Here is a 21308-nt window from a genome sequence, read left to right as displayed (position 1 = left end):
AGTTGAGCACAGCCTGTGTTGCAGGGGTGAGTGAGGGCGCAGGGGCTGGGAGGGGGTGGGCAGCTGTGGAGGCACTGTGGCTGCAATCTGGGGGGACTCCCTGGACGAGGTAGCAAGCCTTGGCAAAGTGGACTTGGCTCAAGCTGCACGTGCTCCTGTATTTGTAATTTTTTTTTAAAAGATTTATTTATTTATGTATACAGAACTGGGGTACAGGCCAGAGGTTCAGGGGCGGTGAGAGGCTTCACCAGAGACAGAGTGGGGAGCAGAACAGGCAGATCGATGAAGTACACTGCTGAGGGGAGCAGCAGGCGGGTCAGGAGAGGTCTGTCGCGCCATGTGGTCACCTCCGGGGCAGGCGGGAATCGAACTCATGCGGAAGAGGCTTTAGCTTCTCAGTGCTGTGCTTTAACCCGCTGCGCCCCCAGGGAGGGCCGTATTCATCATTTTGTAGCCTTTCCCTCAGCCCCTTTTCATGAACAACCAGTCTGAAGCATAGACTGCTCCACGCCAAGCTGGTCTGCTTCCTGTGGTCTGGGACGTCCCTGTTGGCAAGCCAGCACCCCCAGGCTTTCTCGTCTCTCAGCAGCCCCTTGTTGCCAGTCTCAGAAGTCAGCTCCCTGAGCTGCCTTTCTCCCTTTACCTTCCCCGCAGATACCAGCATATTGAAATCGAGCGACAGTTTTGCCTTCATTGACCTTTGAGTTGTGCTCATAACAGTTGTTTTTGCATCTGCCCTCTTTTATGGGCCCAGCCTGTTTTTCTTTCTTTCCTTCCCTCCCCATCAAGTCGGTTTTTCTTTTCTTTGTTTTTTTTTTTTAAAGATTTATTTATTCATGCATACAGAACTGGGGTACAGGCCAGAGGCTCAGGGGTGGTGAGAGCTTTACCGGAGACAGAATGGGGAGCAGAACAGGCAGATCTACGAAGTACACTGCTGAGGGGAGCAGCGGGCGGGGCAGGAGAGGTCTGCCGGGCCCTGTGGGTCACCTCCGGCGGGGATCGAATTCAAAGTGGCTTTAGCTTCTTAGTGCTGTGCTTTAACCCACTGTGCTACCAGGGAGGGCCCTGGTTTTTCTTTTAAAAGATTGATTATTTACGCATACAAGAACTGGGGTACAGGCAGCGGTGCAGAGGGTGAGAGGGTTCACAGAGACAGAGCAGGGAGCAGGTGGACTACTCTAGATTGACTGAAACACACTGCTGCGGGGAGCGCGGACGAGACAGGAGAGGTCTGCTGTGCCCTGTGGGTCGACCCGCTGGTCGGGGATCGAACTCGTGCTGTAGTGGCAGTGATAGCTTCATAGTGCTGCGCTTTAACCCCTTGTGCCACCAGGGTGGGCCCAGAAGTTGTTTTTTCTTTCATTTTTATGTTTTTTCGTAGACCACAATAAAATCCGCACACTCTGAAACCCCTTCGTTTCCCCAAGGTTTTGTTTGCAGGGCCCGAGAGGGGTGCTGTTTGCTCCCAGTTTGCAGTCATCAGTTTGAGCTTCCCTGTGCACTCCTGACCCCCTTTCTATGCCTTTCTAGAGAGGTCCAGGCTTGAGCACCAGAGTCCAAGGTCCCGGTCCCCCTGCAAACTCTAGTTCTGCCTCTTCCCGGGGTGATGCTCTTGCTTTCCCCACACCTGCGTTCTCTGTGAACGCACCTTGGGGACCTGTGTGGTGACTCAGTTTGGGTATGGTATCTGGGGCAGCGCCCATCGCCACCACTGTTAGCCGGGTGCAACAGCAGGGGACGCCCGCTTTAATATCCATGGGCAGCCCTTTGCCCTCCCGCCCACGTTCCGGAACAAGCTGGAGCGACCTGCTCATGTTCCCTTTCTCACATTTCAGAACCATGTTCCAGTGAACATTTATGCACATTACACTGAATCCTCACCCCAAATCCTGCAGAACCCCAAGACTTAGGAAGTGAGGTGACTGCGCTCTCCACGTACCCAGCAACCCACATCTGCCTGGCTGGGTTTCACCTCTGTAAAGTCACTCTGCTGTCGTGGCTAAGAAAGTCTCACGGCAGCTGCTTCTCAGTCCATTTCCACTTTTGAGTCTCGCGTCCACCCATGGGTCTTGTTGAGTGTTTCTCCGTCCACACTTGCCAGGCCGGGATGGCCTCCGGCTACCGTTCCTTCTCGCTGTTGATTTGTTCTGGAGTCTGAGAGAGCCGCCCCTGCCTCCTGCGTGGGTGCCTCTGCGTGTACCACGCATGCTCTGTCTGTTGCCATGCTGCTGAGATTGCCCCAGCTCAGGCCGGTGGCGGTCCCTCCAAGTGACTTCCGTGTGCCCCTGACAGTTTCCCCTCTGTGGTGGAGCCTGTTTCTACTCTCTCCCTTAACAAAAAATGTCAGGTGCCCGGTGCCTCCCTGCCCCCGCCTGGAATCTGCTCTGCGTCCCAGGGCTCCCTGCTCTCTTTTTGGGAAAAGTGCCCGGTGTGCTCACACACAGGACTGTGGTTCCAGGCCCCTGGGGCGAGGGGGAGGGGATGCCCACAGGGTGTGCACATGTGTGTATGAAGCAGGGTGTGCCCGCGTGTACGCGATCTGTGAACACCTGAAGAGGAAGATCCAAATTGAGACTGTGCGTGCACACGTGTGCACACGGGCGAGTGTTGCAGCTCCTCCTACAGTCGACGCCTGCCCGGCCGCGGGACGGAGCCCTTCATCGTCTGTGTGTGGACCTGCTGTGCACTCTCCCTGAATGTGACCATTCTCAACCGCCCGTTGGCCCCTGACCACACGGGCCACCCCCAGACAAGATATGTACTGTGCATGCTTGTTTTGTAGGGTGGGTAGTTCTTTGCTCCCTGGCACGACACCGCCATGTCCTCCTCTCTCTCTCTGTGTCTGTCTGTCTCTCTCTCTCTCCCCCTCTCTTTCAGTCTCTCAGTCTCTCTCTGTCACACACACACAGACACACACACACACACACACACACACTTTCTCTCTAAACACTTTCTAAATATCCTTTTGGGGACTGGCAAACACCTCGGACACCCGTCAGGGCCTGAGGCTGGAACTGAAGCTGCCTCGGGGGTGCAAGGAGATTGTCAATGTCATTCGCATTTGACAGAAGAGACACTGAGACTCAGAGAAGTCAAGCCCTTGGCTGAAGGTTGCTTAGCTGGTAGCCAGAAACTAGAACTGGAGGCAGGATCAGTGAGGCTTGGATCTGGCCATGCCCCGCTACACAGTCTGCCACCTTTAGGGTACCCCCCAACACTATAGGAAGCCTAGCAGTCCCCCCGAGTTCATCAGCGGTGCTCTTAGCTCCTGTGGCCCTGTGCCACCCTGCTGGCCGCTTCTCTGGCCACAGCCTCCCACCCTGGCCCTTCCCTCGGCTCCTCCCCAGTTCACGCCTGCGAGGCTTTGGCTGCTCCCAAGCCCCTTTCTCCAGGAAGCCTCTCTCCCCCTCACGGCTCTGCCACCAGCCTTAGTTGGCACTGGGTGTGTCCCCCTTGGATCACAGATTATACTTGGGTCTAGAGGGTATAGCGGCACGTGCAGCAGAAGCCTCTCACAGAACTGTGGGGGGCACGGGGTGGGGGGGACCCATCCACCCAGGTGTGGTGCCCTCAAGCAAACACACTCCCTCTTCTCAGTCTGCCTCAGCTCCCTCACGGGTCACAGAGGCCGCGCCCCTTTTTGCTTCCTTCCTCCATTGTTAATGAATTGAGGTGGCAACCACTTGGGAAAACTGTTTGCACAGTATCCTGTGCCTGAAGGCGTGTACCCCTGGACCCAGCTGTCCTGCTTCTGGGTGTGCCCCCAGGAGAGGAGAGGACTTGGGTCTGTTCAAAGACCAGCTTGTGGCTAGCCCTTGGGGTGCTTTGTGTAGTTGACCAAACTGGACCCGACTGAATGCCCAGCCATGTGGTGGCCATGTGAGCCGGCCGGTGTGCATGTGGCGGGGTCCTCGGAGACACACAGGGGCTCTGTAGTCAGAAGTCTGCAGGTGGGGATCCTCGCCGAGATGGCACTGGGAAGAGGAGCCCAAAGAAAGAGAACGGATGTGTGAGTTTGCATTTATGGGGCTCGAACTCTGGCCAGGCAAACCCATGCTCACCGACTCCAAGCGTTGGTCATCCTTCAAGGCTCAGAGACCCTGGAGAGGCTCAGAGACTTTGGACTTGGAGCCTTGAGGGGGTGCAGGGGCACTCCCTCTGGGGGTGAGGTTTGCGTTATGTGTTGGTGGAGGAATGAGTGCTCAGGTGTACTCGGCCCTGCAGGTATGAAAGTGCATTCCAGGACACGCTCAGATCTGGGCACATGCTTCAGTTTTATTGAACATTTCCCATACAGGTAAATAAAAACCTTGCATGCCTTTTTTTTTTACTGGTAGTGTGGGTTTCCACATCACGGCAGCACGATATGCTGTGTGACAAGTTCTTCATTTGTGGGCACCTGTGTGGTGTCCCAAGGCTGGCTTTTATAAATAACACTGCACTGGGTGACTTGGAAGCGGTGCTCATCTTCAGCAAGTATTCCTGAAAAAGAAATGACCATCAGGGCCCTCCCTGGTGGCGCAGCGGGTTTACAGCACAGCACTGAGAAGCTAAAGCCACTTCCGCATGAGTTCGATTCCTGCCCGGAGGTGACCACATGGCGCGGCAGACCTCTCCTGACTCTCCCGCTGCTCCCCTCAGCAGTGTACTTGTCTATCTGCCTGTTCTGCTCCCCACTGTCTCTGGTGAAGCCTCTCACCGCCCCTGCACCTCTGGCCTGGACCCTAGTTCTGTATGCATAAATAAATAAATCTTAAAAAATAAAAAGTGACCATCAAAGTCCCTTTCAGCTTTGATGCTGCCAAATTACCCCCCTAGGGCTCGTCCCGATGCACCGCCCTGACACCCCTCCCTGGCACTGTAGCTCTCAGCACTGTGCGTGACAGCCTTTGTCAACCCGACGTTGCCTCTCAGCTGGGTGGAGCGTGTGCTCCGGCATCGCGTCCCTGCTCACCGCTGATTGTGCGTGGGTCTGTCTCCTCCTGTGTTTCATTCATCATGTGCTTCCTGTGAATGCTTAGTCCCTCGTCTTTTGAAAACCTGAGCGTTTCTCTTTTTCAGAGTAAGAACTCTTCATTTACTTGGGAAATTCTTCAGCATTCAGAGCTGTAGATACCCTCCCCCAGCCCCCAGTAGCCCCCAGGGATTTCCATCTTCAGCTTTGCCTGTGGTGCTTCTTGCAGAAAGCAGCCAGGATCATCTCTGTGTCATGAAAGTATCGGTCTTTCCCCCAAGGGGGGGGGTCTAGTTTGGCACTCCATGTGGCAAGTTCTTTCTCTGGGATCATCACTAACATCAACCAGTTTCTTCTAGTGCTTGCCAGCCAGGCCTCCTCAGCTCAGCTCCTGCTGCATACAAGCACCACCAGGGGCTTTAAGACTTCTGGGGGCTGCCCCACTCCCCAGCTAGGGCAGCTGTGATTTTACAAGACCCAAGTACATCAGACTCCTCTGGAGAACAAAGACTGCAGAGCCCAACCTCAACCAGAGTCTCTCCATTGGGGGGATGAGAAACTATATTTCTAGCATGTCCCAGATGCTATAGGGCTGAGGACCACACTGTGAGAGCCTCTAGACTAAGGTGTCACTAGGTGACCCCTAGATACAAGCCTTGGGACGACGGCTTCGGAAGTCTTGGCAAAAAGGAAGCTTTGCTCTGAGTGGGGCTTGTTTACCTCAAATGTCACCTCCCTAACCAGACCTTTCTGAGGCTTCCTGGGTGACTGTGACCCTTACCTTTTTCCCCTCTAGCTGTGCATAACTGTGGCAGTCATTGTGATGAAGTCCTCATGGGATTAGAGTAGGGTAGGGAAGTTCCCTAATCTGGTTCTGGGGAGACACTGAGGCAGAGTGATGATTCTCCCCTTTGGCCCCAGTGACATTTGTGCCTCACTGCTCTTTGTTACAGGGGTGCGATGGACAGGGCTGCCTATACTTGGTAGGGGGCTTGGAGGCATCTCTGACCTCTCCCCACACCACACACACCCCAGCCTGACAACCACAGGAGTTCCCAGACATTGCTGAAGTGTCCCAGAGACAAGAGGCCTGGTGGAGAACCCCGCTTTAAAGCACAGTGTGGGTCTTTATTCTGAGAGCAACCACAATCAGCACAATGATTTCAAGCATGGGCTGTGGGTGTGAGAGGCAGGTGGAGAGGTGTGACTGGATTTGTGTTTCATGGTTCCTCCTGATGCTGTATAAAATAGGAGTTAGGTGTGATCACTGGCCAGAAAGAAATGGCAAGTCCTAAGGCCCAGGGCTGCCTCCTTCTGTGGGGTGAGCAAGAATTAAACTTTTATTTGGTACAATTTTATGTGGACAGCTCTGGAAAAAGAAAATACATCCATATCATGCAATGACTCACATCTCCCTTAGAAATGGGCCTCCCTGGTGGCACAACAGGTTATGTGTCAGCACTATGAAATGCTGAGGACCGGCCCCAACGAGGACAAGGCAGGGTAGGGCCTTTTGGTGGGAAAGTGTCCGGCAAGTGGAGATTCCAAAAAGAGAGAAAGGGGAGCAGGCATGAGGAAGACATGGGAGTCAGAGTGGGGTATAAATCTTCCTGCTAATTTTCCAGCATGTCTTTATTTATACGATTTAGCAAGTAGTTAGTTACACTAATGCATCAGATAAGTTAATAAGAAATCAGCATAAAAGTTCTAAAGGAAGAGGGAAACAATGCATCCTCCTCCTGATATTTTATGGCATACTACACTATACACATATGTGATAACTTTCATGTATACGGATGTTTAACTATGACTTCAAAAGATAAGGGGTCTGGGAAAGGATGAGCTGTTAGCAAAGGATTTAAGGGTCCTAGGGAAGGCATAAATTGTGTTAGCAGAGTCATCAGTGATTGTCTACAGAAAAGCTAACGGCTAACTTAAGGCTAGCAGAGAGTAGCTAGTGTTTGTTTTAGGAAAAGATTAATTAAGACTAGCAGGGAGTAGTTAGTGATTGTTTAAGAAAAGGGTAAATTAAGAGGAAGCCACAGTCATGCATTAAGCAAACCCTGTGTCAATATGTTAGGAAATGGTTCATGAGTCCTTATACCCTGGGAGTTTTATCAGAGGTTTGCTTTTTGTTTCAAAAGACGAAGGGAGCTTCCCAGGAGTCTTGATGCTCAGGGGGGTCTTATCTCTCCTGGAGCTTGCCTTTTGTCTCTAGATACAGAGGAATTTCCTGTCCTGCCTTGTACTTTGCCCCCAGCCAGATAGCCAATTTATGGTTGCTTGGAATGTTTTTTGATATTATGATTGGTGATATTATGATTATACAAAAAAGGGAGGTTATAACATAAGTTAGCAATGGAAATTCTGATTTTTCAGAGCTTTTTCCTTCCATCTGAAATTTGCCAGTCAACAGAAGTTGCATAGCATGTGTCAATGAAGCTGTCCATAGTCACTGCAGTACATGTTTGATCCTGGGCCAGGGAGGTGACCCACATGGCAAAACAGACCTCTCCTGTCTCTCCACCTGCTTCCCTCAGCAGTATATTTTAGTAGATCCACCTATTCTGCTCCCTACTGTCTCTGATGAATCCTCTCACCCCTCCCCCCCACCTCTGGCCTATACTCCAGTTCTTAAATGCATAAATAAAACTTAAATCTTTAAGAAAAATAAAGTTTCATCTATGGTGATGGTGCACAGGTGACTAGGTGATGGAAATTTTGTGGGGACTACCCCTGAGAGAAGAAAGCAGATTGTGTAAAAATGAATAATGATGTAAAATATAGAGGGAGAAATTTTTAAATGGGGAGAAAGGTGAGTCTCATGCAGCAAATAAGGAGTTGCTGACTTACGGAGTTGACTTAGTTACCATGTACCCAAAGAACAGGGGCTCAGTGGGTGATAGGTATAATCTATCCATGTCTGCCAGCTTCCAGGCCTGGCACACGTGAGAAGCAGCCTCAGGAGGTGGCGCAGCCTATGGACCAAACCCAGCCTTTGGGAGATCATGTGAAGGGGGGAGGAGCTGGGAAGAAGGAAAAGAGGAATTTTCCATCTCTATTCCAGATGAAGGAAGTGCTTAGTCACTGCCTTTCTTCCTAGTGCCCAAACCCCGGGTGAAAAAGGAAAAGATCATTATCATGTCCTGGGTATTGAAATACTAAGAACAAATTTGCAGTTACCTAGTGCCTTCCTGATTCTGAGATCTCCTCAGTGTTAACGTTGTTTCACATCCTCAAGTGTTTCCTACAGCCCTTTCCTAGTTATAGCAGACATGTGGAACTAGCTGGCTTCCCCCTGTTTGGGTTATTTCCAACATCTCATAGAATAGGTATAGCGTGCACTTGACTGAGAATTGGGAAATTCAGGGCACAAGGTTCTAAATGTGTCGAGTGTGAACTGGCTCTGCCATGTTCCAGTTGTGGGTTCCAGTTGTATTAAATGTTTGCTTTAAAAACAAATATATTAACAAGCCAGACAGAAAAGGAAAAATATCAGATGGTTTCTCTGATAGCAGGAATTTAAAGGAACAGGTGAGGAAATAATGATAATGATGAACAGAGACATTTTGTGGGGGTGGAGTGGGGAATAGGGTCAAAAACAGTGTGGGGGAGGCAAATGCACTGGACTATGGTGATGGCACATGAGTGATTTGGTGATGGGAAGCCCATGGGGATTACAACTGAGATGGAAAAATGCACAAAAATATGTAAAAATAAACTATTATAAAATTTTAAAAAAACATATTACCAATAGTGAATGACTAGAAACAACCCAGTGTCTATCAGCAGTAGAATGGGTAAGTAAATCATGATGTGCTTGTTCGATGGAATAGTATGCAGTCATGAAAATTAGCAAACCACTGCTACCAACATCATCATGTGTGGATCTCCCCAACATCGCATGAAAGATAGCACACACAAATGAGTGTGTATTGCTTGCTACCACTTACACAAGGTCCAAACCCTGACAAAACTAATCTATGGTGACATGAAAATGGCCATTAATTTTAGGCAGTTGGTGAGCATGAGGAGGTCATGGGATGCTGGTTGTGTTTATTGTTGTGGAGGTTGGTTATATGCATCAATTTATAAGCATTCAAGCTGGTCGCTTTTGATATATGCTTTGTCTGTGTATGTTATGCCTTAAAAAGATGCACTGGCATAAGACATCAGTCTGTTTAACAGCAACTGTGCTTCTCCCCCCAGATTGGTGAACAATGTGAGTTGAAGACCATTGAAAAAGAGAAGGCGGTGGTAGCCCTGCCACCCAAGGAAGCCAGCAAATGCCACAGAGAAGACTTGGCCCAAGCATTTTGTGTAAGAATTGAATTTGCTTTTGGGGCCAACTGTGGCAGGGGTTTTAGCTGGAAAAGAAGGCCACATACTAATGAGTGTGTAAAGCTGAAAACTGCTTTAGACCTTGGGCGTTTGCATCTGTATCATCACCATTAGGAATGCTGTCCGTGTGAGCGCCCTCAGACTCTGGGTGGCATGGTGCCTTGCTGGAAGGGGAGGGGGCTCCTGGGGGAGGGCACTCCTTCCCAACACAGTGGCATTTCTCCACACTGAAGACAGGGAACCAGGTAACCCACACAGGAACAAAGGTCAACGCTGGAAAGCAGCATGACAAGGGTTGAATCCAGGAGTTTTGACGTTAAAGTTCAGACTCTGAACCCTCCTCTTATTTATTTATAATCTATGGTGTTGCCAACTAGCCAAACCCCATTCTCACAGGTATCTCCAGTGAATTTTAATTCCTGGCCAGTGTAAGAGAAAACAAAGACACCCTCCTGGCCCACAACTTCTCCCTGAGGCTGCAGGTGGTTGTCCTGGGTTTTAATTGTCTTTACTTAGATGACTGGGCAAATGGAATGAGGTGGATGGACATTCACTCTTAACCCACCACCCTTGGGGCAAGCATATGAAACTCAAAGGGAGTGGGCTACAGTTTCAAGTTGGAAATCAGGGTTGCAGGCTGTTCTTGAGAAAAGTCCAGAAGCCTCTTTCAACTCAAGTCCTGCTGTGAGCTTCTGCAGAAAGGAAGGACATACATTTGGTCACCCATGTTTTCCCTCCCCAGAAAGTGAGTGTGGTTTCCTTATTCTGCTCAAAAGAATCTAGAACTCAGTTGGCTTTTCTGTCTCTACTAACAGGGTCTCCCTAATGCCTGCTTGGCTGCTGGGCTTTTCCAGCAGCGGGACTTAGTGTTATTTTACTAAGGGCCTGATTCCTAACTGCCACCCCGGAATGGCTGAGCTGTTGCTGTTGCTGGCCTTTTTCTATTTTTTTTAATTGTAAAGGATACAATGTAACATTTTCCTCTTTTTTTAAAAAAAGATTTATTCACTTATGCACACAGAACTGGGGTACAGGCCTGAAGTACAGGGGCAGTGAGAGGCTTCACCAGAGACAGAGCGGGGAGCAGAACAGGCAGATGGACAAAGTACACTGCTGAGGGGAGCAGCAGGCAGGTCAGGAGAGGTCTGCTGCGCCATGTGGGTCAGCTCCCTGGCCAGGGATCAAATTCGTGCTGCAGTGGCTGTGGCTGGCTTCGTAGTGCTGTGCTTCAACCCATTGAACCGCCAAGAAGGGCTTCCGTTTTCCCTTTTAACTGTTTTTAGGGGCATACTTGAACAGCGCAGGGTGCTTACACAGGATTCTGTAACCATCTCCAGAACTGTTTCCATCTTGCAAAACAGAAACTCTGCTCCCATCAAACCCCCTCTCCCATTCCACCTTCTCCCCATGTCTTTGACCCCTTTAGGGTCAGGTGGGGTGCTTCCACCTCTCAGCGACTGAGATGCTGCTGCTGGGGTTGCTTTCACCCCCCCCTCGGGTGCCCGGGGTCTTTGAGCAAGCCCTGGCACTCGTGGCGGGAAGCCCACTTTCCTCGCCCACTGTGTATGTGGCGGGCTCATGGAGGCCAAGTTCTGTGACGTGGCTCTGGGCCCATCACAGCCTCGGCTTCACTGTCCGGCCCAGGTGGACTTACAGAACGGGCTGTCGGAGTGCTCGGTGACACAGCGCAGGCTGGTCCACGGCTGGAACGAGTTTGTCGCTGACAACACTGAACCGGTGTGGAAGAAATACCTCGACCAGGTAGAACTGCCCCTCCCTGCATTAGCCCGGGTGAGCCGGAGGGTGGGGCGGTCCCTTTCCCTATCGACTGAGGGTGTCCTTGGACCAGTCCGCAGGAGCGTGGGGTGGTTGAACGGCAGAGATAAGGGCAACACTCCCTGTTCCCCCATTGAGGCTGCCGGAGTGGGGCTGTGAGGAGGTGATTCTCCACCCAGCAGCCAGGTCATGAATAATTCCTGAGGGGTGCCAGGTGCCATGCTAACGGAGTAAGTAGATAAGTAAGCATGAATGTACTTAACCTTCCTCTAATCCCCATTTTGAGATGGGGAAGGTTAAATTCAGAGAAGCTGAAACATCTCCCGGGGCGGTGTAGGGCTGCCAGATACAACAAGAAAGATAGAGGACGCCCTGTTAGAGCACCTTGTTAGAAGAAAGAGCCTCAGACAGATAGACAGGAGCAGTGGTTCCGTAGAAGGCTAGCCAGACGTGCAGGGACGTGCTTCAGCAGAATGTTCCTCTTTTTTTTTTTTAATATATATTTACTTATTTATGCTTATAAAATGGGGGTACAGGCCAGCGGTATGGTGGATGAGAAGATTCACCAGAGACAGAGTGGGAAGCAGAACAGGCAGATGGATGAAGTACACTGCTGAGGGGAGCAGTGGGCAGGTCAGGAGAATTCTGCCATGCCATGTGGGTCAACTTCCCTGGCAGGGGGGATCAAACTTGAGCTAAGGTAGCTTCGGAGAGCTTCATAGTATGGTACTTTAACCCATTGTGCCACCAGGGAGAGCCCAGGAATGTTCCTCTTGTGTGGGAAATTCAGTTGTGTAGTGCATGGGCATTGCAGCCCAAAGTTACCCAGCGCCAAGTGGCATCTCTGGACAGTCAGACCAGGCTGCTGCCCCAGAGCCCTGCCTTTCTGGGCCGCTGTCACCAGTGCACCTGAGGGGTGCCTGGAGGCCACTGGGGAGAGGGAAGAAAAGGTTGAAGTAGATGTGACTGCAAGTTCAGGTCTAGACATCAAGCCCCCTCCACTCCCAGGTCAGAAAGCCCCAGGGTTTCCCACATCCTAAAGCCACTCAGATGTCTGCAGCTCGCCTATGCTGCTGCACCCCCTCAGCACCCCTTGCACCCTCTCTCTCCAGTCTGGGACTCCTGCCTCAGGCTCTGGGGCATTGCTGTTGGCTCTGCTAGGGAGGATTTCGTGATTGGTTAGTCCAGGGAACAATCACAGTCCTCCGGCAGCATCCTCAGCCTCCGGCTGTCAGTGCAATGACGATGTGACTCATTGATGCATTCGGGGACCAAATAAGCTTCTGGGTGTGCAGGTGGCTTGGCCAACCCAGAAGCTTCCTGGAACCCCAGTGCTGGAGGAGGCAACAGGGCCTCCTGGAAGTAGGAGTTCAGAGAAGGAATGTGTGAGGGCCCATATCCCTTCTGTTGATGGGCCTGGGCTTGTTCTGGCCTGGCGACCCCTTCCCCGCACTGGGACTGCCTGCTCCCGTCCTTCACTCCTGCCAGGTCAGAACCTCACCCCAAGGTTCTCCTCTAGTCAGGGCCTTTCCAGAAACAACATCTCATCAATCACACGTGATAAGGCTCCCAGAGAGTGCAGTGAGGACTCAGAGTTTGGGGTTGATGGCAGAGTGTGAGACAGGTGTTTGGTGGGGAGGGTACGACTGGCACCCAGGGAGGTGATGTTTGAGCAGAGACCTGACTGATGGAGGGAAAGAGCTGCTAAGTACCTGCTTGAGTGATGCTGTATGTGTGAGGGGTGTGTGTATAAGGGCTGTATGTATAAGGGATGTGTGTGAGGGGTGTGTGTGTGTGTGTGTGTGTGTGAGGGGTGTGTGTGTGCAAGGGGTATGTGTGTATGTGAGGGGTGTTCCTCCCTCTGTCAGGTTGAATAGTGTCTTCCAAGTTCCTGTCCACTTGGAACCTCAGGGACCTTATTTGCAGATGTGCTTTGTTAGGATGAGGTCCTCCTAGATGAGGGTGGCCCTAAACTCCATGACTAGTGTCCTTTGAAGAAGGGAAGAGACTGAGACATGGGGGACTGGCCATGTGAGCACAGAGGCCAAGACTAGAAGGATGTGCCAGCACCTGAAAGAGGCTGGAAGTTTCCCCGGTAGAGCCTCTGGCCCGGCCCTGCCCACCAGCTTCTGTCCTGTGGCCTCAGGCCAGTGATGGCCAGCCGCCCTGCTGGCAGCTGGAAGAGGCCAGACGTCAAACCCTTCGAGCCTCTGGCATGGCCCTGCCCATACCATCACTCCAGCCTCCGTCCTTGGGGCCGCTAAGGAACTGGTCTCCATTGCTTGAAGCCCCCCAGCCTGTGGACATGGTTACTCTCTCATGGGGCTTCCCGAGCCCCGATATCCCTCTGCTCTCCACTCTATCCCCCCTCCCTGGATGACCAGAGAAGGGTGTCCCCCCGGTGCTGGTGCTCCCGCCCCTGGTCCCCAAAAGCTGCTCCCAGCCCACTCAGCTCCATTGTCGCAGCCATGGGCACTTCTCTGCCCATGGCCCTTTTGGACCTTTCATTAGGAAAAAGTCTCAAAACTGTAAGAGAGACAGACAGACGCCACCAGCCCCTGGGTGCGCCACCTCGAGCCTGGTGCAGAGCCGGCCCCCACCCCAGACTCAAAGATGACGCTTGCAGTTAATGTCACATCCCATCAGGAGGGTGGGTCCTGCCTGGAGCATCTTGGAGACATAGTGAGGTGAGGCGAGGAATTCCAGTGCAGGACTGACCAGTGTCTCGACAGTGATGGTGTGTCACGGTGACCCTAAGATGCGGGTGTCCCTGAAACTTCGGCTGTGGGCTTGTGGTGGGGTAGGATCTTGGCACAGAGGCCGCCTTCCTCCCCAGCCCCCACACTTAGTGCCCACCTAGAAGCAAGTGCAGAGGAGGCCTGGACCTTGGGGTGACGTCAAAGGAGAACCTCCCTGTCTCGCCTTTTTCAGTTTAAGAACCCACTGATCCTGCTGCTGCTGGCCTCGGCCCTGGTGAGCGTGCTCACCAGAGAGTATGAGGATGCTGTCAGTATTGCCCTGGTGAGTGTCCGTGCGGGGGCCTGGGCCAGCCCCGAGGGGCCTGCGGTCTGCTTATTTTCAGTAGGCGAGGGGGAAAGAGCTTGGCTAGACATGGAATCAACCCAAATGCCCAAAAGTAGATGCCTGGATTAAAAAGATGTGGCACATATACACAATGGAATATTACTCAGCGATCAAAAAGATAAACACATGCCTTTTGCAGCAACATGGATGGAGCTGAAAGGGATCAGGCTTACTGAGATAAGCCAGAAAGATAAAGAAAAATACCAGGTGATTTCACTCATAGCAGGAGCATAAAGGACCAGGGAGAGGAAATAATAATGAACCTGAATATACCTGGGACATTTTATGGGGGCAGAGTGGGGAATTGGATCAAAATTAAGTGCACTGGAACGTGGTGATGGCACACGGGTGATGTGGTGATGGGAAGCCCACGGGGATTACAATTGAGATGGGAAAAGGCACAAAATGATGTAAAAATAAACTATTATAAAAAAAAATAGAGTTTGGCTAGAGAGGATAAAGATAAAGGCGGAAAACACAGCAGGAAGGAAGCCACGCGGCTGACGGGTCAGCAGACAGCAAGGACAGCGGTCCTCTCTGCTGCTGCCTTCTGCCTGGCCCGGGTGGCTGCTGCTGGGGAACAGTGCACAGAAAGTTGCTTTCCTGTGCCCCCTGGAGGGCTCTGCTCAGTCCTGGCAGTGCAAGCGCCACAGAGAGTCACTAACTGCCCGTCAGCCATGACCCCATAACCGCGGAGCTCCGATACAAAGCATTTTCCAATTTCACTGAAAGTTACATGATAAAAAATTAACCATTCAAAGGAAATTATTTCGTGGTGCTCAGTATTTTCACAGTACTGTGCAACCACCACCTTCCACCAGTTCTGAAGTGTTTTCTAAAATCCCAATTCCCGTTAAAGTTGTTCTCTTGGCGCTCTCCCCGTCCCCGCAATCTCCCACCACCCCGTCTCGTTCCTGTCTCTCTGGCTCTGTCTCATCCAAGGAGTCCCCGTGGATGGCGCCCCACACCGAGCGGCCTTTACAGCTGGCTTCTGCCGGACGCCCGTCAGCTCTCTTCCTGCTGCTCTCCGTCTGCCATATGCTTGCCAGGCCAGGGCAGGCTCATGGCCCAGGGCCCAGGCACCACCTGCATCTCCTGATGTGGAGCAATGTTCACAACATGCTGTTGAGCACCCAGGCAGTTTGTAAAAGAATATGTCTGTGCGACATAACCCTTGTTGCAACATGTCTGTGCAGGCAGATTCAGACAGGCACCCCACAGCGTGACCCTCTGGGCGGGGTGATAGACTTGGGGGGTTCTCTGCTTTTTTCTTGGGGCTGACCTCTGTCCCAAATCTCTGCATGGTGTATTTACTTGGGAAGAAGAAAGGAAATCCACTGAGAAAGCTGCTGGGTGTTAACGCCCCCTCTGTTTGCTCCCCAGGCCGTGCTGATCGTGGTCACTGTGGCTTTCATCCAGGTGTGTATATTTACTTCCTGAGGCCCCTCCAGTGGGTTTGGGTGCCCCAGGCAGGACGGCAGCTTTGTGAGGTTCCTGCCTTTATGCATGATGTTTGCTGTTTTTCTTGCCAGGAGTACAGGTCAGAGAAATCTCTGGAAGAGCTGACCAAGCTGGTTCCTCCTGAATGTAACTGGTGAGTCAGGGACCCCCTGGGGCTTTGTGACTATGGAGGAGCCAGTAGATTGGTGACTTTGGGGACATTTGTATCCTGTGCAGTATGATCTAGGAGAACCGGCTCTTGCTGGTGCTCAGGAGACCTGGTGTGTGCCCTGCCAGTGCAGTGCTGTGTGACCTTGGGCATGTGTGGGGCTTCTCTGTTCCTCAGCAGTGTCTAGCCAGGGTTTCTAATCTGGTCAGTGGCCAACCTTCCTGGCCTGGTGGTCTTGGGTGGCAGGAAAGGAAGAGGTGGTTTGTGGAATAAATGATCTAGACACAAGATAGTGCCTTTGCCTCAGGAGTCTTGCAAGGAGACTCAAGAAAGTGAGATTGAGGGCTGAACAAGGCCAGGCATTGGGTTAGTCAAAGGTGGGATGACATGAGAAAGAACCAGGAAACATATTCCCCGCCCTTTCCTGCCCCCAGTATGTCACTTTTTGGTATCATATTGTCATGACCAAAGATGTTTAAAGAGAAAAAAGTGAAGACAAGACCATCTGCTGATACCTCATGGTATTTCTGTTTATTTAGTGTAGTGTGATGCAATAGAACTTTCTGGAATTTTCTATCTGTGCTGCCCATTATGGCTATACTAACGGGAGAAGATATAGCTAGGGAAGCTGAGGAATTGAATTCTTAATTTTCTTTAATCTAAAGTTAAATTTGGCTTAATATCCCATTTAGATAAATAAAATTAAATTTAGAGTAAATAAAATTAAGAATTTAAAGACTGACAGCCATACTGGCGAACTAAATCCTAGCTCATCTGGAAGGATCTTTGCCAGTGGGAGAGGAAGCCAGCACACTAGGAGGGAAGATGCTTTAGCCCTGGGTTTTTCTCAATTTAATTATTAATATACCGGAACCCATTAATTTATCCTCTTTGTAAAAATGAAATGATTTCACAAAAGGTCAAAATCTTCGCACTGAGCCCCACTGGCATGGATTGAGTTCCTTTCAGGGTCATGGGTCTTGTCCATGTCTCATGCTACTCAAAAGAAAGGGATGGAAACTTCCCAGGAACTGAGGTGCTTTGGAAGCGTTTCAGTTTGGGACAAGTCTTTTATTTTCTGAGGCACAGTGCTTGAGACAAGCCTCATCATCTGTTTGGAGAGACATGGCATAGTCGAGCCACAGAACTGGGGACAGAAAGATCTGGCAAGATATTCTTGCCTTTCTACAAATCAGCAACATGGCTCTGTGGGGGAGGGGGGGAGAGGCTAGAGAATAACAGACAAAAAGAGATGATGAAAGCATTAGTGAGAGTTCTGGAAAGGCTAATGGGCAGAGAAGATCTGGGTTGACTGGTAGATGTGTAAGCCTGTCAGAAATCCAGATATGTGACGTAATCAGATGCATAGCCCAAAGCATCCATGATTCATGTTGTTTGATGATTGTATCTTAAGTTTAAATATCAAGTCTTGGCCTTCCAGGTGAGCTATATGCATTATTGATGTCCCCAGAAGTCACTTCTAAAAGACCATTTTATTTTCAAGAATACTGGAGGCTGGCATCCTGATGGAGATGAAAGACAATGAAAACAGAAAGCCCCCTCTCGTGTCTCCAAAACCCATTTTACCCCTTTTGAGAAATACCCCCATGTGAATTCTCCGAAGTCACCTCAGTCCTTTACAGCCATTAAATATTTATTGAGCCCCTACTTCATGTCAGGAGAAAGAGTTCAAGGTCACTCAGGTGAACAGGATGGGAAGGCCATAGTTTTTAGGGCACTCATGTTTCTACTTGGGAAGGCAGATAATTAAGTAAAAAAGTGAAAGGATTTGGGGATGTTCCAGGCATAGCAAAGCCAAAAAACCTCTCTGAAATCCAAAGCCACAAAAACTCTCAGAGATACAATTGCAGCTGTGGAAAGGTAGGGACAACTTTAACTAGCTGATAATCAGAGCACCCTGGTCTGACATTTAAGAAGGAACTGACATTTAAAGAAAGAGAAAGCCTGGAAAAGGGAAGGCACCAGCTCTGGGAAGAGCTGAAGGAACAGGAAGGTATATATCTGATCAGCAATCTTCTTTATAAAGATCAGAAGAGTCAGCTGCACAAGCCACAAAGAACTGTCTTGACTCATGACAAGGGGTGTGAGGCGGGGGACGGTGGGGTGAGTTCATCAAAGGGCACCAGGGACCTAGTCCTTTCATTTCTTTACATTGCCATCCTCAACTTGTTGATGCTGTTCTCAGGCTGGTACCTCATGGTGCCAAGAAAGGTGCCACAGCGCCAGACATCACAGCAAGCATGAAAACATATACTAGAAGGGTGTGGTCTGTGTGTGTCTGTGTCTCTTAGGAGTCCCTAGCAGTTCTCCACTCATGTCTCCAAGACTAGTGTGGCAGAAAGTGCTTGTGCCCAAACCAGCAACAGGCAGGGTTGGGGTCACCCTGGTCTTACTCGGGAACCCCCCTCACATAATTGTAGAGAGGGGGTGGCTATCAGAACAAGATCGAAGTCTGTTCACAGGAGGAAGGAAATGTCTCCAGCTTTCAAGTCAGCAGAGTCCTTGAGACTAGAGCAAGCTGGATGTGTTCAAGGGCTGATGGGATGGGAGACAAGAGATGTGAGAGGGAATGGAGGTGGGCCCGGGCCCAGAGGGCCTTAGCAGGGCCTCTGGCTTCCACTCCGAGGTCCTGGAGAGCCTGCAGTTGGTTTGGAATAGGGGGAGGTGATCTGGGGTTTGGCAACCTCCTGGCTGCCGTGTGCAGCAGGCTTGAAGGCCAGAGGGGAGGCCATGCCGCATGCAGGTGATAGGGCAGGGGATTCCCGCTGGAGCCTGTGTGCCCGACGAACCCTGCCCCGTGTCTGAGGGCTCACAACCATCAGGAACACCTTGGGCTGAGGGAAGCTGGGCCGGACTCCCCGGGCCCTTGAGTGCTCCTCCTGGCTCTGTGGGGTGCTGCAGGCCCGAGGGGTGTGTGTTTTCTGAGGATTGCTGCTCGCTGCCAGGTCTGCTGACGAAGTCTCCGAGCCACCGAGGCGCTTCTAGGCATCCTGGCCTTGTTTCCAGGCAGGGTAAACAATCGTCGCCCCACTTTTCAGATGTGGCCCAGGGCTTCTAGAAACCACACATTTCCTCTTTTTACTTAGGCTACTTGGCCTTAGAAGGCAGTGAAACCATAAAGGCACAGAGCTCATCCATCACTGAAAGATTAAGTGGGTTTCAGTCACCTTTGCTCAAATGCTTCCAGCGGCATGAAGACGGGGTGCGAATGGGGGCGCTTTTGCTTTTGTGCCATTTCAAACGCAGCATACGAGATGGAAAACTCCAGCACCTGCTTGCACGAGACTTGGTTCCCGGCGACATCGTGTCTCTCTCGATTGGAGACCGGATCCCAGCAGACATCCGGCTCACCGAGGTGAGCAGCATCCCGGACCCGGGGCAGGGAAGGGAGGGAAGGCCCGCGGCTCCCGGCTCCTGTGCCCACATCCAGGCACACAGACAAGTGGGGAGGCTGGATTTAGCCGGATGCCCTGCGGTCTGTTTCACGAATGAGTTCTCATTTCAGGCCAGGCCTAGCAAGGTTGAGTTTGGGGACCCGCTCACTGCCAGGCCTGTGCAGAAAACTCAGCGAGGGCAGGATGGGGAATGGGAGCGGCTGTGAGAGACAGCCACAGGGCTGCTGGCAAGAGGTGAGATGAGATTGCTTAGTGCCCAGGAGGGAAGCAGGTGACACACATAGAAACTAGGGCTCCGGCTTATAGGTGGGGGTGGAGGGGGGACATTTGGGGCAAGCGCTTTCCCTGACCTTCATAGCTCTCGGGCATCCCTGCTCTACAGGACAGTCCCTGAGGGTCTCCTGATCACGGATTCTTGAAAACAGGTTGAATCAAGGGCAGAGAGCTCTGTGACGGGGCTAATCTATTTCATGATCCCTTCCAAGACTGCTTAAGAGTCCTTCAAAGCTTTCAGTTATAAAGGATTTAGCACACCTGCCTTACTGATTTCCACATTCTCAGGAATTGTAGGATCAGTAGAAGGTGGGGCCTGGGTGGTAGAGGGGTCAGGGGAGGCGGAGAGGTGGAGGGGTCAGGTAGAGAGAGGCACCCTGCCCCTGACCTGTATTCGCAACAGGTCTTTGCACTAGAAGCAGGGCCAGAGGCCGTCTTCTGTGTAGACACCCAGGCTCCAGGCCCCTCTGTCCTGACTGTCCACCTCAAGGCCAGGCTAAGGCCTGGTGAGCAGAGGGTCAATCACTCCCAGGCTCCTGGGGGCCCCTCCTGTGCCAGTATAAATACCGCCCTGTCCACTTCTCCCAGAGGCAGCACTGAGCTCGCACCCCGAGTCCACGCACATGGATCCCCTCAGAGGGCTCCTTGTTCAGTGACCAAGCCCCACCCACAAGGAAACAGGAGGCTTCAGTGTGAGTTTCCCAACACAGCATTCCCACGTGCAGGGTGGGGTCCAGATGCTGGGCGGCCAGTACGGAGGACACAGCCCACTACCTGTGTCTTGCAGGGGCAGTGCAGCAAGGTGGCTGGTGCCCTGGGCCTGGGAGTTGGCCTGGATCTGTTGTTTAGCTGTGTGACCTGGAGCAGGTTACTTAACCTCTCTGTTCCTGCACTGCCTCGCCTGTAATAGGCAGGATGATGGTGCCCACAGGGGCTTGTAAGGATGAAGTGACTTCACTGATGCAAAGAATTCAGAGCCTGGCAGCAAGGAGGGGTCACGTGCTGGCAGTCAGAGGCATCCGAGGCCTGAGTTTCCAGTGTCCACCTGCAGTGCCATGGTTGACTCTGAGGAGAGGACTGCCCCTCTGGGCCTTCCCGCCTCTCCTGTCAGAGGGGTAGTTTTTATTTCCACTCCAGTGGGTTCTTGCGTAGATTAAGCATCTTGGCACCGTATATTGCCATAATGGAATTATCGTTCCAGCCTCGACCACAGCTCTTTAAGACAATTCTTTTAAAACTCCAAATAACTCCCTGGCTCCTTGAGCTCATTTTCTTCCTGTTTATATGAAATTCAAGTGTCCCTGGTCACGAACACCACCACTGCCTCCAGCCGTAAGCCTGCTGGATAGTGTTTTGCAATTCCGTGGAACAATCAAATAGCTTTGTTTATTCACAGTGGACTATTTTATCAAGCATTAAGCTTGGAGATCAGAAGAGCTTTCTATACATATGAAAAGCCATTTAGGTCCAGGAAACAGGCTCAGGAAAGCCCTTGAAGTAAGTGACCCTTCCTGCTTCAGGTCCCCCCCTCTGCCTTGCCCTACTCCCCAAACCTTATCACTCATTCTTTCATGAAGTATTTCTTGAGCACCTACTATGTGCCAGGAACTGTACTTAGGTACTAGGATGCAGGGGAGGAAATAGGCCATGTGTTCCTGCAGTTATAGCCTAGATAAGAGACAAATCATGGTGGGAGCATGAGGGAAGGAGTTCTAGATTTCCCTCACAGGAAAAACTTGCCTAGCTCAATGCAGTCGCAGAAGGCTTCCTGGAAACAGCAGCTTTTGAGCCAACCAGGGGTGAAAAGGCAGTAGGAACACTCAGATAGTCTTGTAGAAGTGTAAAGACTAAA

The 21308-nt window shown here is 51.4% G+C and overlaps 1 protein-coding gene across 1 annotated transcript in view; it reads left to right on the top strand.

Moving 5' to 3' along the window:
* Nucleotides 1–21308, top strand: part of ATP2C2 (ATPase, Ca++ transporting, type 2C, member 2) — a 51873-nt gene that overhangs the window by 7632 nt on the left and 22933 nt on the right. Inside the window, exons 2-7 of the mRNA XM_004690336.2 lie at nucleotides 9167–9277; nucleotides 10943–11059; nucleotides 14006–14095; nucleotides 15542–15577; nucleotides 15691–15752; nucleotides 19035–19143. Of these exons, the coding sequence (XP_004690393.1) occupies nucleotides 9167–9277; nucleotides 10943–11059; nucleotides 14006–14095; nucleotides 15542–15577; nucleotides 15691–15752; nucleotides 19035–19143 (525 nt within the window). The remainder of the gene's footprint in view (nucleotides 1–9166; nucleotides 9278–10942; nucleotides 11060–14005; nucleotides 14096–15541; nucleotides 15578–15690; nucleotides 15753–19034; nucleotides 19144–21308) is intronic.

Source organism: Condylura cristata, unplaced genomic scaffold, assembly GCF_000260355.1.
Source record: "Condylura cristata isolate star-nosed mole 26May11 unplaced genomic scaffold, ConCri1.0 scaffold00028, whole genome shotgun sequence".
Classification (NCBI taxonomy): Eukaryota; Metazoa; Chordata; class Mammalia; order Eulipotyphla; family Talpidae; genus Condylura; species Condylura cristata.
This window is presented reverse-complemented; position numbering and strand designations above follow the sequence as displayed.